General features: G+C 41.8%; 2 protein-coding genes across 2 annotated transcripts in view; one reads left to right on the top strand and one right to left on the bottom strand.

Annotated features, from left to right (window-relative positions):
• LOC137594183 (glycine amidinotransferase, mitochondrial-like) overlaps window positions 1–10529 on the bottom strand; it is a 55494-nt gene extending 44965 nt beyond the window's left edge. The window contains exon 1 of the mRNA XM_068313496.1: window positions 10424–10529. The gene's annotated coding sequence lies outside the window, so the exon portion shown is untranslated. The remainder of the gene's footprint in view (window positions 1–10423) is intronic.
• A 342-nt stretch (window positions 10530–10871) lies between these two features.
• LOC137594271 (glycine amidinotransferase, mitochondrial-like) lies at window positions 10872–14672 on the top strand. Its single transcript, XM_068313644.1, has 9 exons — window positions 10872–10940; window positions 11716–11934; window positions 12530–12725; window positions 13231–13421; window positions 13663–13800; window positions 13908–14072; window positions 14173–14236; window positions 14304–14420; window positions 14563–14672. The coding sequence occupies exons 1-9, from the start codon at window positions 10872–10874 to the stop codon at window positions 14670–14672; spliced, it is 1269 nt and encodes a 422-aa protein (XP_068169745.1).
• Window positions 14673–16087: the final 1415 nt, after the last annotated feature.

Below are 16087 nucleotides of genomic sequence, written 5' to 3'. Positions count from 1 at the left end.
CGATCGAACCCAGGTTAAGAACCACTGCTCTAGGAGTTACGGGATCCAACAGGAAGCGGGCTCTTCGTGACCTTGCAGAGGAGGCCGGGGAAGGGAGCTTCTGGCTATGGCTCAGAAGTAAGTGTTGCAGGTACCAGGATGTGGCACCCAACAACAGATATATGATACCTGGAAAACAGGTTAAAATGTTATAAATGAAGGAGACAGTGGAGTAGTGGAGTATTTTCACCGAAGCTCCTTCTCGGTTATATTTTATTCACAATCATTCACATTTCACAACAAATTCCCTCTCTAACCAATACTGTCTGCATTTGTCCTTTAATTTGAATTATTTTACCCAGCATCCATGACACTGTATCTTTCACTGTCAATCTAGACATTCACATTTACATGTCCATAGAACATTCATTATCAGTCCAAAATACATCCAATATATCATACTGGTTCACAATACATTTCAACAATAAACACGTTCTGTAACTCTTTGGCATTTCCCTTTAACATTACTCATTTTCCAAAATCCGTTCTTCTTGTCATTAATTTACTTTGCATTTTAAAGTGCACTTTTAATATATAAAGATGCTACTAGCACCAGGACTCAATACAAAACAGTACCAGTAATCACCCCGAACACATATTGACATTGCATAGCTGCCTCATGGTCTTAAACCATTCCGTTCAGTGGAGGGTAACACTGCTTACTTAGTATGTACACAAAATAATAAAATGGAGCCAGCCATTAAACATATCAAAACATAAGTCTAACTATAAGAATGGAGGAGTGATACCCCAAAACCATGACGGAACCACACGTGGGGAGACGCCATCTTAACGAGCCCCAGTACACACAGTGACAGAAGTTCTTGAATCTCTAAAAGCTTGTTTTATACATAAATTCGACCCAAATCAAAGCACAAACGTTACCAAAAGCGACATAAACATCAGGTGATGTCTTTGTGTGGTTGCGAAGGATTACCCACCTGGAAAACAGGTTAAAATGTTATAAATGAAGTAGACAGTGGAGTAGTGTAGCGTTTTCACCGAAGCCCCTTCTTGGTTATGAAGGGAGCCCGGCTAGCGCGCACGTCATACGGACTGGTACAGGTTTAACCTGTGATCCCACCACTGCCACCTGGTGACCAAAGTTCTACTGTTTTTGGGATGAAGAAATAAATTAAATCACATAAACTTGGTCTTAGAAGAATAAGTAAAACAGACACTTTCACAACTTTAGACACAAATAAAATAATCACACTAATGTGATGATACACTTAGTGGGCATCACATAAGGACAGGACGTGGGGGAAAGAAGGCTCTTAAGAGAGGTGTTATGGTATGCGGTCAGGCGCATGACTCAGGGAGATGGACATCCTAGGCGGCAGGGAGCGGCAGGGAGACATCCCTGTCGCTGTTCCACCACCCAGATATGTTCCGGGGGTTAGAGGAGCCAAACAACAGTAAAGGGTGACCCCCCCGGCTGCAGCGCTGTTGCACTTTCTTTGGAAAATGTCCTCAAAGTCTTTATATGCCTGCATTAAGATCTGGACACGGTGACTGATTGAATCGTGAATCATTGATGATAGCTTTTTACAGTTGTGTCGCACCTGCTATGCACTGGGTGAGCTTACCCTGGTATGATAAAACTAACCTTAAGCAGTCTTTGTGAAACCTGAGTTACTGAGTTTCCATGCTCAGGGTAAGCCAACCCAGAGTCACAGGTTTTACTTAGGGTTTGGTAACCCCGTTTTGTGAAAAAAAAAATTCTGGTGTCTGCTCTCACTTCTCTTGTTGATGGTTAACTGGGCCTCCAGGTCCTCAGGGGACTCATACAACTTCAGCCCCTGGCGCATAGTGGAAAGAGGTTTACATTTACCACAGCAGCAGTCACAGCACCAACAGAAGCAGCAGATACAGAAAAAAGCCTGTTGCCAGGCAGCAGAAGGCGAACAACACCTGATGAAGAGGAGAAGAGAGATTGTCAGCGGAGCAGTTCCTACTCTTTAATAATCAGAGGAAACTTCATTTCTATCAGGGACTGAAAATTTACTATACTGTATTAATCTTTTATTAAATGTAAACACGGCATCAAGTAAAGTAAACCAATAAAGTAAAGTAAGGTATTGAAACCCTAGCCTGATTGAAGCCTGCCTTCTCCCACCAGCTAGACAGACCCAAGAAGTTGTTGACTTCTCCTCACCGAAATCCTCTTCGTCAGCTCGATCAGAGCAGAGTGGGCTTTGTTGATTTCTTTCAACTTTTCTGCAGCCTCTGGGTTGTCTAGTTTTTTGCCTAGGTGAAAGTTCAGTCACAGTTTCCCGAGAAAAGACAAGTATGAGTTGAAGCATTTATGTCTGGATCAATGTTTTCGTTTACAAATTAAGAAAGTGATGTCGCAATGTGTTTTTTCTATTAGTTGAGGATGAATGCCATTAAACATTGGGCTGCAGTTGATTGTGTGATTGTTTTGTTGATGTTTTAAGTTCTAAGCCACTAGAGGGAGCCAGAGGCTTTGGAACAACTTTATTAAATGTGTAAAATTAAAGAGACGTCGCAGATCTGGAAGCCCCATTTCATATGACGTCATTAGAATGATCATGATCAGACAATCAATGTCAATCCTGTTTTATCTTTCTCTATCCATGCATCAATTCCTCCCCTCATCAACCTACCGCCACATTTTCCACCATACTCCCTCTTTGTCATTACTTTGTCATTTTCTCTGTCTAATTTTTTGCCTCTTCACCAATTTTCCAAACCCCAGGTATGAGTTTTGCTAACCTTTCTCTTCTCACCTGTGAATATGCAAGGTTGCCTGCATATTCACAGGAATCTGTTATGTGAACAAGAAGCACAGAAGGTGATGAGCTAGGGGGATAGTTAAACATATTGCTGTTGCACTGTAAGCTACGCCTCTTAGCATTGCGGAATGGCAGCATGCTGTGTGAACACACACATTTAATGTCACTCCAGTGTGAACAAACCACAGAGGAAGAATTCATTAAAGACTACGTTTCATAGAATTCTATATGGAACCTAAGGCCAAAAGCTGTTAATTAGTAGAACATGTTGCCACGACAACCCGACAGCCTGCAATAGAGTCCAGCAGCATGAGTTTTGAGTTGGATAAACTGCTTGATCACTCCAGATGTAATCCAAATCCCAGCTGGACCAGAAAAGTGAAACAAATGAAAACAGGTTCCATGAAGCAGCCAAATTGACAAGCTCCTTGTGAAGCTGCCATTTAACTGCTTCTCCTGTTGCACTACCACTGTTAAGTAACTCCACCCGACAAAATCCCTCCCCCCATCCATCAGATGCAAGATGTATCAAATTAATGTGTGGGAGTGGTAGGAAAACACTGAAATAAGAAAAGAAGAGATGAAACTAGGGTGAGGAAGAGGAGAGTCATACACTGTATTAATATTTTAGAAGGAAACCTGTGGATATCTGACTGTACCATGTGACCTGCACATGACTATCCTCCGGACGAGACGACTCACTCATAAAAGACTTTGATTTGAAAGGACCAACAAATACATCATCCCGAGAAAACCCACTGTGACACCAGTGTAACACAATAAATGTCCCTGTTCTATGTGGTCCACTTGATTAGTGTTATAAACCACATAATTTTCCTTGAAGAATAAATAGGTTAAAAAGGGAAGCATTTTCCCCAACTTCATGGGGAGAATGATGATGTTCATGACCCCCCCCCCCCCCCAAATGCATGTCTTTCACAAACGTCACGCAACTAAGCCACGTATCTGTCAATAACTCCACCTTTACTATTACTGCTTTAACGGGTTTAACACCAATAAACTTTTTGAGAGAAGGATTCAGTTAAAGCTTTTAGTCTGTTAATGTTTCACTTATGAGATGTTAAAAAAATAAAGTTGAGTTTTGTTTCTCAGGACTGAACCAGCCAAATCAATTATGCTGTCCCCCCAGAGTAAAAGCACAGGACGTCCCGGGACAAGCACACACACACAAGGAACTCACACTGCATCCATGTTGGTTAGCTAGTAAATAGCTTTTACGATTTAAATAAGACAGCTAACACTTAGCTCGCTAACTAATCCAAGGTGCAGTAGGTTAGGGTGATTGGAAGTCTATTGACAGGTGCCAGTAGTGATCGGAAGATGGAAAGAGTACTTTGAAGAGTTGATGAATGATGAAGCAAAGTCTTTTCAAAGCTTCTTTATTCCGTGGGTTCTTGTTATTGAGGTAAAGTAGGAGACTTAGCCGATCGTCATAAGTTTAAAAAGTTTATTCCTGACAACAAGTCTAATACAGATACCCGGGCTCTCCACAGTCCCTGACTGCCGGTACTACACAGGTCTTACATCAGTCGCAGCTGAAGAAGAGCAAATTCTATCTTGGCCCGGTCAGATTTAAACAATTCAGATTAAGAATAAGGGGATGTGGTGTCTTATGGACCAATCCGATCGTGACAGGTTTCCGGCCGCATCTTCTCGACGTAGTTTCCGTCTCCAGTCTCATCCTGTAAACAATCCTGCCTACATCCTGATCACCCCATAACTGTGAAGACTTCCATAAATGGAACTGTTACCTTGGATATGTGGGGGTGTGTAGGTTTGTGTGTGTGTGTGTGTGTGTGTGTGTGTGTGTGTGTGTGTGTGTGTGTGTGTTTGTGTGTGTGTGTGTGTGTGTGTGTGTGTGTGTGTGTGTGTGTGTGTGTGTGTGTGTGTGTGTGTGTGTGTGTGTGTGTGTGTGTGATTGTTCAAATGTGCAGAGACTTCAAGGGTGAGAAAAGATTAGATGACTTCTGTGAGCTCTGTGTGTACTGGGATAGGGTTCAACTGTCTGAGATTAAGATTACTGAGTTTAAAGATTAAATGAGAGTGTGATTAAAGTTGACTACTGTGAAGCTAGCAAAAATAGCAAATAGCATTAGCAAATAACGTGTATAATGTCTAAATCTCTTCAACGAGGAAATGAGAGATAACAAGGACTATGGGAGGTGGCTGTTGTGGACCAGGAAGTAGCAAAGATTAGTCAGGATGAAGTGAGGAGGACATTGAAGAGGATGAAGAGTGGAGAGGCAGTTGGTCCTGATGATATACCTGTGGAAGTTTGGAAGTGTCTAGGAGAGGGGGCTGTAGAGTTTCTGACTGGGTAGTTCAACAGCATCTTAGATAGTGAGAAGATGCCTGAGGAATGGAGGAGAAGTGTGCTGGTGCCCATTTTTAAGAACAAGGGAGATGTGCAGAGTTGTGGCAACTACAGAGGAATAAAGCTGATGAGCCATACAATGAAGTTATGGGAAAGAGTAGTTGAAGCTAGACTAAGGGCAGAAATGAGCATTTCTGAGCAGCAGTATGGTTTCTTGCCAATAAAGAGTACTACAGATGCAGTATTTTCTCTGAGGATGTTGATAGAGAAGTACAGAGAAGGCCAGAGGAAGCTGCATTGTGTTTTTGTAGATCTGGAGAAAGCTTATGACAGGGAGCCCAGAGAGGAACTGTGGTATGGTATGAGGAAGTCTGGAGTGGCAGAGAAGTATGTTAGAGCAGTGCAGGACATGTATGAGGACTGTAAGACAGTGGTGAGGTGTGCTTTAGGTGTGACAGAGGAGTTCAAGGTGGAGGTGAGACTGCATCAGGGATCAGCTCAGAGCCCTTTCTTGTTCGCTATGGTGATGGACAGGCTGACAGATGAGGTTAGACAGAAATCTCCATGGACTATCATGTTTGGAGATGACATTGTGATCTGTAGTGAGAGCAGGGAAGAGGTGGAGGAGAAGCTAGAGAGGTGGAGGTTTGTCTTGGAAAGGAGAGGAATGACGGTTAGTTGCAGTAAGACCGAGTACATATGTGTGAATGAGAGGGACCCAAGTGGAAGAGTGAGGTTACAGGGAGAAGGTGGAGGATTTTAAGTACTAAGGGGCAACAGTCCAGAGCAATGGAGAAAGTGAAAAGAGGTGAAGAAGTGTGTACAGGCAGGATGGAACAGATGGAGGAAAGTGTCAGGTGTGATGTGTGATAGAGGAGTTTCAGCTAAAATGAAAGGAAAGGTGTACAAAACTGTGGTGCGACCAGCAATGTTGTTTGGTCTAGAGACAGTGTCACTGAGGAAGAGACAGGAGGCAGAGCTGGAGGTAGCAGAGATGAAGATGCTGAGGTTCTCTTTGAGAGTGACCAGGAAGGATACGATCAGGAATGAGTACATCAGAGGGACAGCACATGTTAGAGTTTTTGCAGATAAAGTCAGAGAGGCCAGACTGAGATGGTTTGGACACGTCCAAAGGAGAGATAGTGAATATATTGGTAGAAGGATGCAGAGTTTTGAACTGCCAGGCAGGAGGCTTAGGGGAGACCCAAAAAGGGGGTTTATGGATGTAGTGAAAGAGGACATGAAGCTAGTTGGTGTGAGTGAAGAGGATGCAGAATACAGGGTTAGATGGAGGCAATTGATTCGCTGTGGCGACCCCTGAAGGGAATGCTGAAAGGAAAAAAAGAAGAAGAAGCCCTTGCCTCACATTGCCGAACAACAGAGTGAATTCCAGTCCTCCTTTTGAACTTGTCCAACCACCCAGGTGATGCCTTAAACTCCTTAAACTTTCTTTTGTTTTGATAACATGGTGATTGTAGATGCAAGGCCATATTCTTTGGCGAAATCAACCAAATGCACCTCTTTTGATACTTTAAAATTATCTCTTGCTTTGTTTGTATGGACAAAAAAACTTTTTTCTTCTTTTCTTCACTTGTCTCCATCACTTTCTTGGGGTCCATAGTGAATACTCTAAAATTTAATATATTTACGTAAAACTATCAGAACACGTCATGGGTCGAGAGCCGAACGACGAGGACGCTGCGTAGATACCTATCTAGCTACACACAGAGGTCCCTCTTAGCCAGTGGGATGCCAGGATGCTAGGTAATAGCCAGTGGCAGAGCAGCTATAAGAATGTTGTGTTCAGGAACCTTTTGGAGCTCCAAGTAGCAGCCCATACTGTATTTTTACCTTTCGTAACTCGAAATTTCTGTCATAAGGCGATATTTTCCTGTTGAGGTGTTTCGTAAGTAGAAAATTTTGTATGTAGAGACATTCGTTAGTAGAGGTACCATTGTATTGAACAAGGACACACAGTTTGGCATATACCACGGGGAGAGATGGTTTTCAATAAAGACAAAAATAAAAAAAACAACAATTTAACGTTACACCTCGGTTAAACTAAACGCAGTACTTGGGGATGAGGACAGGGCGGGGGGTCTACCAGGCAGTAGAGCCAACCAAAATCACAAAGAGGGTCCTCAAATACATCAACCAGTGACACTCCAGAATCACAACACAGGAAAATGTCTTGTGAAAAGGAACAAACCCACCACCAGGGGTAAACAGCCTCAGTCAGCCCTCAACACCTGCCAACACAGGTAGACAAGAAGGAAAAACCCTAACCCTAACCCCTAACTCTAACCCTAACCACTCCCAAGTAATTAACACACCCGGAGGGAACCAGACAAATGTAAAAGAAAAAAGACAAACAGATAAAATTATGTGCATGGCCACAAGGCATTGGCGACCATGCAGGCTCCAAAAGATAGCAGGAACAAAGGCCTGGGAGACAGCCAGAACAGAGATAAAGGAGAGCCAAAGCAGGACTGTAAAAATAAAAATAAAGATACAAGCAATAAAAGAGCCACTATGAGAGCCTCAGCAAGGCAACCCCAGCAAGAGAGCCCCAACAAGAGAGAGAGCAGTGGCGGGCCAAACAGTGGTGGGCCAAACAGTTCCTAAACGCTGCTAAACTATAAAAACCTGAAGGTTAATAACTGAATTAAAATCAAGCTTTTAGCCACAATCTCATTCATACATAAGTTATATTCAGTTTTAGTCAGAAAATGTATACAACAGAGGAAGCCTCAAAACGCTGCTTTCTGGGGTCATCCACGGTTGAGTGGCTGCAGTACAGCCACCCTGCCAGCAGAGGGTGGCCATCTTCTCAATGAACGAAGCTTCAAGTAATGAACAGGTTTTCAACACTATTGTCCAAAAGTGTTCAGAGTCTCATAAGGCCTCATTTAGACATCACTAGGCACAGCCAACCCTAGGCAGCCGGAGGACACAGGCCTAAGGACAGCTCCAGCACCCAACTGTAGATTAGCTGGCGCTGAGAGACAGGCGAACCTGAAAGCACAGACAATACTCGCACTGATTACCACAACGGACAGATAGCATCACACAGCGGGGCTCCAGCAGGTCACCCCATCCTCCCTGACACCCCAACAGACAGCCAAACTTTCAGGAATGTATATCATGTCACCAAGGTGCTCATTGTGCACTTGCGCTCACAGAGAGAGATGGCAGGGTGCCTACGTGAGTGAGGAGGTTCTGTGACTTGATAGTGAACCAAGCACAGGGCACATGCCATGCCAAAGAGACTTGTGCCAAACAAAATAATAAACAGCGAGCAAAAGGGCTGCCAGTGCCATGATGTCACGTTCTGTACCGAGGCTTTGAAGTGTGTAGGTAATCATGAACTAAATACTAAAAATAAAACCATTAACAGTGTGGTACAGGCAGGACTGAAACTCAAACCTGAGTCCATCAGTCACAGGACAGCCACACTAAAACACCACGTCACAGCCAACGTAGTTTCAAACTACGTAATGTTTTTTCTTTCCTTTCAGCCCTGAAAGCCATAGTGGAGGCCAGGTACCAGGAGATGAAGGAGAAGGCCAAGGCCAGCATTGAGAAAGCAGCAGCTGTGAGTCTGACATCAGATAGGTTGACCTCTGTCAACACAGAGTTCTCTCTCACTGTTACACGCCATTTGGTTGATGACTCCAGCATGTTGGGAGTGAAACATTTTCCCACGGCACACACTGCACAAAAATATTGAACAAGTGGAAGGCTCATTCGTGAGGGGGCTTATGCAATGAAGCTATGGCTCAAACATGCATGTGTGTTGCTCACATCCTTAACCTGGTGATAAAGAACCCAGACCCCAGAGCCCTCTCACTTCCAAGCCAAGTACAGAAAGATAGTAGGATGTTTCAGGAGCAGTGCCCCTGCGAAGGTAAGTTCTGTGGCTTAATTACAGTTTATTTAATGCTACTTTTGTTTATAGTTCTGCTGCCTTGAAAATTTAATCAATCCTTTTTTAATCAAATTTTTTTAAGGAGAGGAAGGAATTGCGGAAGCCTCAACTAAAACCTGTCCAGGAGGTGGAAACCGGCTGGAACAGCACTTACAATGTGCTGCACAGACTAAGTGAAGAGAGCCACTGGGTGCTGTTTTCACAAGTCTCACCTCTGTCACACATCTCACCTGACACTTTGCTCCACCCGTTTCATCCTACCTGTACACGCTTCTCCACCTCTTTTCCACTCTCTCCATTGCTCTGGACTGTTGACCCTATGTACTTAAAATCCCCCACCTTCTTGATCTCTTCTCCCTGTAACCTCACTCTACCACTTGGGTCCCTCTCATTCACACACATGTACTCTGTCTTACTGCGGCTAACCTTCATTCCTCTCTTTTCCAGGACAAACCTCCACCTCTCTAGCTTCTCCTCCACCTGTTCCCTAATCTCACTACAGATCACAATGTCTCCAGATCTACAAAAACACAATGCAGCTCCGTTTGGTCTTCTCTGTACTTCTCTCTTACTGTCCAACCTAGCATACAAGTCATCATAAGCCCCTTGTTTGGCCTTTTCTACCTCTATCATTCCATCATTTCGTCCTCTACTCTGCCTTTGCCCTCTTCATCTTCCTCACCACCAGAGTCATCCTACACACCACCATCCTATGCTACACTCTTGCCTACCACTACTTTGCAGTCACTGATCTCCTTCAGATTACACCATCTACACAAAATGTAGTCTACCTGTGTGCTCCTACCACCACTCTTATAGGTCACCCTGCGTTCCTGCCTCTTCTGGAAGAAAGTATTCACTATAGCCATTTCCATCCTTTTTGCAAAGTCAATTACAATCTGTCCTTCTGCGTTCCTCTCCTGGATACCAAACCTGCCCATCACATCCTCATCACCTCTGTTTCCTGCACCAACATGTCCATTGAAGTCTGCTCCAATGACAACTCTCTCACTTCTCAGTATGCTCTGCATTACTTCATCAAAGTTCAACCAGAATTTCTTCTTCTCCTCCAGTTCACATCCTACCTTTGGAGCATACCCACTAACAACATTGACCATCGCACCCTCAATTTCTAGCTTCTAGGACATTCCCAACAAACTCCTCCTTCAAGATAACTCCTACTCCATTTCTCCTCCTATCTACACCGTGATACAACAACTTGAACTCTGCTCCTAAACTTCTAGCCTTGCTACCTTTCCACCTGGTCTCCTGGACACACAGTATGTCTACCTTCCTCCTCTGCATCATGTCAACCAACTCTCTACCTTTTCCTGTCATAGTTCCAACATTCAACGTCCCTACCCTCAGTCCTATACTGTTGGCGTTCCTCTTCTCTCTCTTCCTACGATCACACGTTCCTCCTCTCCTTCGACGAACAGTAATCCAATTTCCACTGGCACCCTGTAGGTCAACAGCTGTAGTCAGAACTCACCTGTAGAGCGATGTGAAATACCTGACCATCAAGTGGGACTGGGAGGAAAGAGTTAATAGCCTCTGGTTGTGAAACTCTAGTCAGAAAAAGGCTGGCAGAGACGGCATGGGGTAAAACCTTATCAGAACTACTGTTCACTGCTGTAAGGGATCAGGTTTTGTAAAACATTCTTATCAATGTCCTTTGCACAACAACATGAGAGTGACCAATGGTCTCAGAGCCATATGTACATATGTCTATAAAGCTGCTGTAATTTCATTCAAAGACAAACCACGGAGTGGATCTTGCTCTGCTGTGTAACACATTCAGTATCGGACAATGCTGCGAGTCAAGTGTCTGAGAGGAGGCTGCAGAGGAGCTGAAGCTATCCATCTTTTTGGGGCCATGGTTGGTATATTAATAGTTTTTTTGTTTTGTCCCCAAAACACATTGCCAAGCCACATTTTTTAGATTATATATTATCAAATTTAGGTATTTATAAAAAAAAAATTAAATCAGTTTCATCAGTTTTATCAGTATTTTTAATCGAAAAAATATATTTTCCTTCTGTTTCCACAGCTGCTTTTGTTTTTTATTTATTCATTTATTCATTTATTTATTTATATAGTTTTTATGGTTCATGTGGTTCATGGTTCATGCAGAACATAGAATAATTTGGATACCACTCCTGAATAATGCTAAATGTTGTGTTGAAAGTCATGAACATTTGTAAAAACAGTTTCTATGACTATATTTTGTGCTTTTTTTTGTAGTAGTAAGTGGTCATGTATTTAACCCAGTAGTGTGCAAATTTTTTGACTGATGGCTCACACAGAGTTCTAAATTTGATAGGTGGGCCAGCTGAGCAGAAGATGGATGGAATGTTTATTTGTAATAATGCAAATGACATGTAAAAACCATTATATAAAAGGTTTGGGCTTTTATATAATTTTTTACCAGGCAGCATAACAATTACATTTATTTCATAAATTTAATCATAGAGTTTAAAAAACTTTGGTGGGCTGGATCACAAACCCTAACAGGTCTTAAGTTTGCATATGTTTGATATAATCCATCATATCTAATTTCACTGACTTTTTGGTACTTATGTAAAATTGAAAAATAAATACATGAAGAAAATGCATATTGGCACACAATTCAAAGAAGTTTTTGTCCACTCTAGCTTGGCCGTGCGTTGACTGGATGGACCCAGAAGGCCTTTCAGAGCAGTTTGAGTACTTCAGGTTCACGGGTGCAGGGCAAAGTTGTAGAAGATCAGGTTACAGAAACTAAAGAGCAAGACTGTCCTGTTTGCAGCTACAATGAATGGGACCCTCTTGAGGAGGTGATTGTGGGTCGTGCTGAAAACTGCCATGTGCCTCCCCTCACTGTGGAAGTGAAAGTAAGTAATTATGTTAAAATGACTGTAGGAGCCATGAATAAATTTATAGGTATTTTGTATTAAGAGATGATAAGATGGTTTAAATATTGTATTTGTTATTGTTCGTGATTTTGTTTTGTTATTTCATTGAGGGGATAAGGTAAAATAGATATGGGCGTGAAACGTCAATACAGGTTAAATGGGGCACCTTCTCACCTGTGTGGAGGAGAGAGAGAGAGGATAAGTGGGGTTGCTGTATTTTTGCTGACCGCAAAACGCAACGCAACATGCAATGCAATGCTTTTAACGTTACGCTACCACTTTGTGATCACTTATATGAGGCTGTGAACAGTTTTTATGAGTTGATTATTCTTTCTTCGTAAATGAAGGCTTAAACATATTTTTCTTAGTATCGTAGTGATTTTTCTGGAAGCGCGTCTGACAAAGGAAGGCCCCAGCTTATTGGTTTGAAGTCGCTACAATGACTTGTAAAATTTGTACAACATATAATGTCCATGCTTATTGCTATATACCAAGTAATGTTTGGGTATTCAGTAATGTAGCTGTGAGACAGTGAATTTAATTTCATGTTGTCACACTTTAAACCTCTTAACAGGCTACCATGTATGAGAAGTATTGGCCCTTCTATCAGAAATACGGAGGCCACCCTTTTCCTGAGAACCACTTGAAGAAAGCCGTTGCTGAAATTGAAGAACTGTGCAACGTCCTGTGTCACGAGGGAGTCACTGTGAGGAGGCCAGAACCCATCGACTGGTCACAGGTGTACACAACTCCAGACTTCACCTCATCGGGTAAAAAAAGACATAGCTGAGATATTACTCACTCGTTAGACTGTATTTCAACATCCAGTCATATCGATGATGTATGTGTAAAGTGTGATTAAAGCAAAATTTGGCAACTCAGATTTAGCAGATTAATGAGGTAAGAAACACACCATGAATACTTTTTGTTACCATTTTACTCCTGACCACTATTTCGTCTCCACTATCATTCAGGGGGACATATTGTTTACTGCTTTTTATTTACAGATATTCTTTTCACACCAATAGCAGCTTGCAAATTTTGCCTGAAAATACAGAATCAGTCCGTGACAAATGATACATTTCTATAACAAAAAAAAGGAACTGTAGCTGTTAACATACTTGCCCTAGCCCCATTTAGACAACTACAACAATATTTAATAACGAAGACTATTCACTTATGTTGCTTGAAATTCTCTTCATTGAGTTGTACGGCATCACAATTTCATAATCTAATTGTACTAGAACCCAAAATGTATTGTTGAATCTGTTGTAGGCATGTATGCTGCCATGCCAAGAGACATCCTTCTTGTAGTGGGAAATGAGATTATTGAAGCTCCTATGGCCTGGAGGTCTCGCTTCTTTGAGTACCGAGCCTACAGGCCTCTGATCAAGGAGTACTTCAGAAAAGGTGCAAAATGGACCACTGCGCCTAAACCCACCATGTCCGATGATCTGTATGATCAGGTGAGCAGTTATTTTGCTAAATTAGTTTCAGATACTTCTATTTGGTCAAGATGTCACATGTTAAATGGGATTATTATTCTTCACATAAATTTCATAAACATATGCAAATGTTCTTTGGTTCAACATCCTCATATTACCTTTAAGCTCTATGCTTTTGTTATTTGTTGCACTGTGTGCCAAGATATTATATAGCAATAGCCAACTGCTAGCATGTATATCATTTTGTTGTGGTGTCATACAGGATTACCCCATGCAAACATTAGCAGACAGATACAAGTTGGCTGCCCAGGGGAAGTTTGTGACCACAGAGCACGAGCCCTGCTTTGATGCTGCTGAATTCATGCGTGCTGGGAGAGACATTTTTGTCCAGAGAAGTCAGGTGTGAAGGCTGTGAAGGCAAACTTGTAGCTGTGTCTGCTTTGTGAGAGGCAAATTCTTCTTTCTTGCTGCCTACCTACCTGTCTACATATACTGTATTTGTTGCAGGTTACAAATTATATGGGAATTGAGTGGATGCGTCGTCATTTGGCCCCAGACTATAAGGTTCACACAATCTCTTTCAAGGACCCAAATGCTTACCACATTGATGCAACTTTTAACATCATTGGACCAGGACTGGCACTGTTAAACCCTGAACGTCCCTGTGACCAGGTACTGCAGATAGGAAAGGGTGCCCTGTTTCTTTTTCTTGTGCAGTGTTTGTTTTAAAGAGTGCTCTGCTATGACAACTGCTGATTGACTTTTTCTTCAGATTGACATGTTCTACAAGGCTGGCTGGACTATTGTTAAACCTCCCATACCCATGATTCCTGATGGTGGGTAGTTACATTACGACTTCCCTTACACAATCACATGCATTTAGTGAAAGAGAATCTCTTTTAGACCATCCAATGTGGATGTCCTCCAAATGGCTGTCCATGAATGTCCTGATGTTGGACGAGAAGCGTGTTTTGGTGGAATCCAATGAAACCAACATTCACAAGATGTTTGAGAGACTTGGTAAGTTCCTGTATTCTATTTTTAAGATTTGTCAGCAGATATTTTGAATTAATTTGCAAGGAAATGGTTCTATCTCAAGGGTAATTCCAGACAATAACGCCTATATGCTTTGGAATGAGATGTAAATGTGATTTTGTTTCAGGTATTACACCCATAAAAGTGAGCATTCTTCATGCTAATTCTCTGGGTGGCGGCTTCCACTGCTGGACAACCGATGTACGCCGCCGTGGAACTCTACAGTCCTACTTCTAATGACCTTGCCAGAAATATTTAGGGTTTTTTTTCAGGGAAGGGGAAGATGGTGGTTGGCCTTCCTTATCTTATTAGTGATATAACTGTCAAATCTTTATTCTTAAATAAGTCATGCGTGTATTCACAGGTAAATGCGGAATTGGCAAAATTTCTTGCAAAGTATAAACATTCAAAATGTGGATGTCACCTGCTGCCAGTAAAATAAGAACTATTTTCAGTTTATACCAACTTGTGTAAAACAAATCAGTGATACTATAATTACATCATGACAGGTGGCACCTGCCTGCACAAATTAACAGCTGTATCAACTAACCTCACAGTTTGGTGCATCATAATGCATGAAGACAAACAGCTTTTTTCACATACATACTGTACATACCTTATGGTATAAACTCATTAGCAGCAAATTAACACTTCTTCTCATTAATAACCCTCAATATTAACAACACTTCTGGCCTGGAAATGGTGAATTTGAATAGCTTACAGCTTATGCATCTAGGAATTATAACAATTTTGAGATACAGGGGAAAATCATCAAACAAGTGAACAAGGAGGATAGAACCCTCACGACACATTCATGATTCTTAATTTTAGTCAAGCATTCATTTGCTATTACCAACTTCATCTGTTGTCGCGGGTTGTGGGGGACTGGCTTTCAAAAAAAATGTTTTTTGCAAAGTCCAATCAGTCTTTTTGTTCTTGAGGCCTATAAGTGGCTTGCACCTTCTGTATACTTTCACACAGCCTTTTCTATTTGATAAACGTGGACAATGACGCACCTCCCAGAGAGTGATGTGAAGGAGTTTCTGTTCACCATGGACAGGATTCTGTGACCCTCCACAGTTGTATTTAATGAAAGTCCAGGTCTTTTTGCATTGCTGAATTCACCAAATAGATTTTCCCGGTCCTAAAATTGTAGGGTTTGGTTTGTTTTTTTTTCTCACCTTAAGGAAGGCTTTTTTCAGTAAAAACAGCATTTGGAAATATTTGGTTTATGAAGAAATTTGTTTGATTTATTATTAAAATCAGTTGATAAATTGTATAGTTATACCAATAAATCTACTGCAGATGGATGCATGATCAATCGATTAATTAAAGTTTATTTATAAAATGCTTTTTAATAAGATGAGCACATGAGACCTCAATAAACCTGTATGTTTAAACTAAATGTATACATTTGTTGATAATGTTGGGAAAGTGCTTAATATTATGCTTTTGCCCCCGGTAACAACAGAGATTGACAGTGGTAAGCAGACCAGTGAGACAGTAGAGGAAGAGCCAGTGAGACTGCACCATTTAGAGCACAGAGCCAGAGCAGCAGGATCAAAAGATGCTTATTTTGATTTAAGGAAGAAAGAGACAGGTTGTAATCAGTTCAAGTGGCTCAGTATCAAAAAGACCAGTTTCATAAAAAA

Source organism: Antennarius striatus, chromosome 4 (assembly GCF_040054535.1).
Source record: "Antennarius striatus isolate MH-2024 chromosome 4, ASM4005453v1, whole genome shotgun sequence".
NCBI lineage: Eukaryota > Metazoa > Chordata > Actinopteri > Lophiiformes > Antennariidae > Antennarius > Antennarius striatus.
This window is presented reverse-complemented; position numbering and strand designations above follow the sequence as displayed.

Coding starts and splice junctions, on each gene's coding strand:
- LOC137594271 (XM_068313644.1), top strand. CDS start 10,872: ATGCTGCGAGTCAAGTGTCTGAGAGGAGGCTGCAGAGGAGCTGAAGCT. Junction 10,941..11,715: donor TCCATCTTTTTGGGGCCATG/GTTGGTATATTA, acceptor TGTCCACTCTAG/CTTGGCCGTGCGTTGACTGG. Junction 13,422..13,662: donor CCGATGATCTGTATGATCAG/GTGAGCAGTTAT, acceptor GGTGTCATACAG/GATTACCCCATGCAAACATT.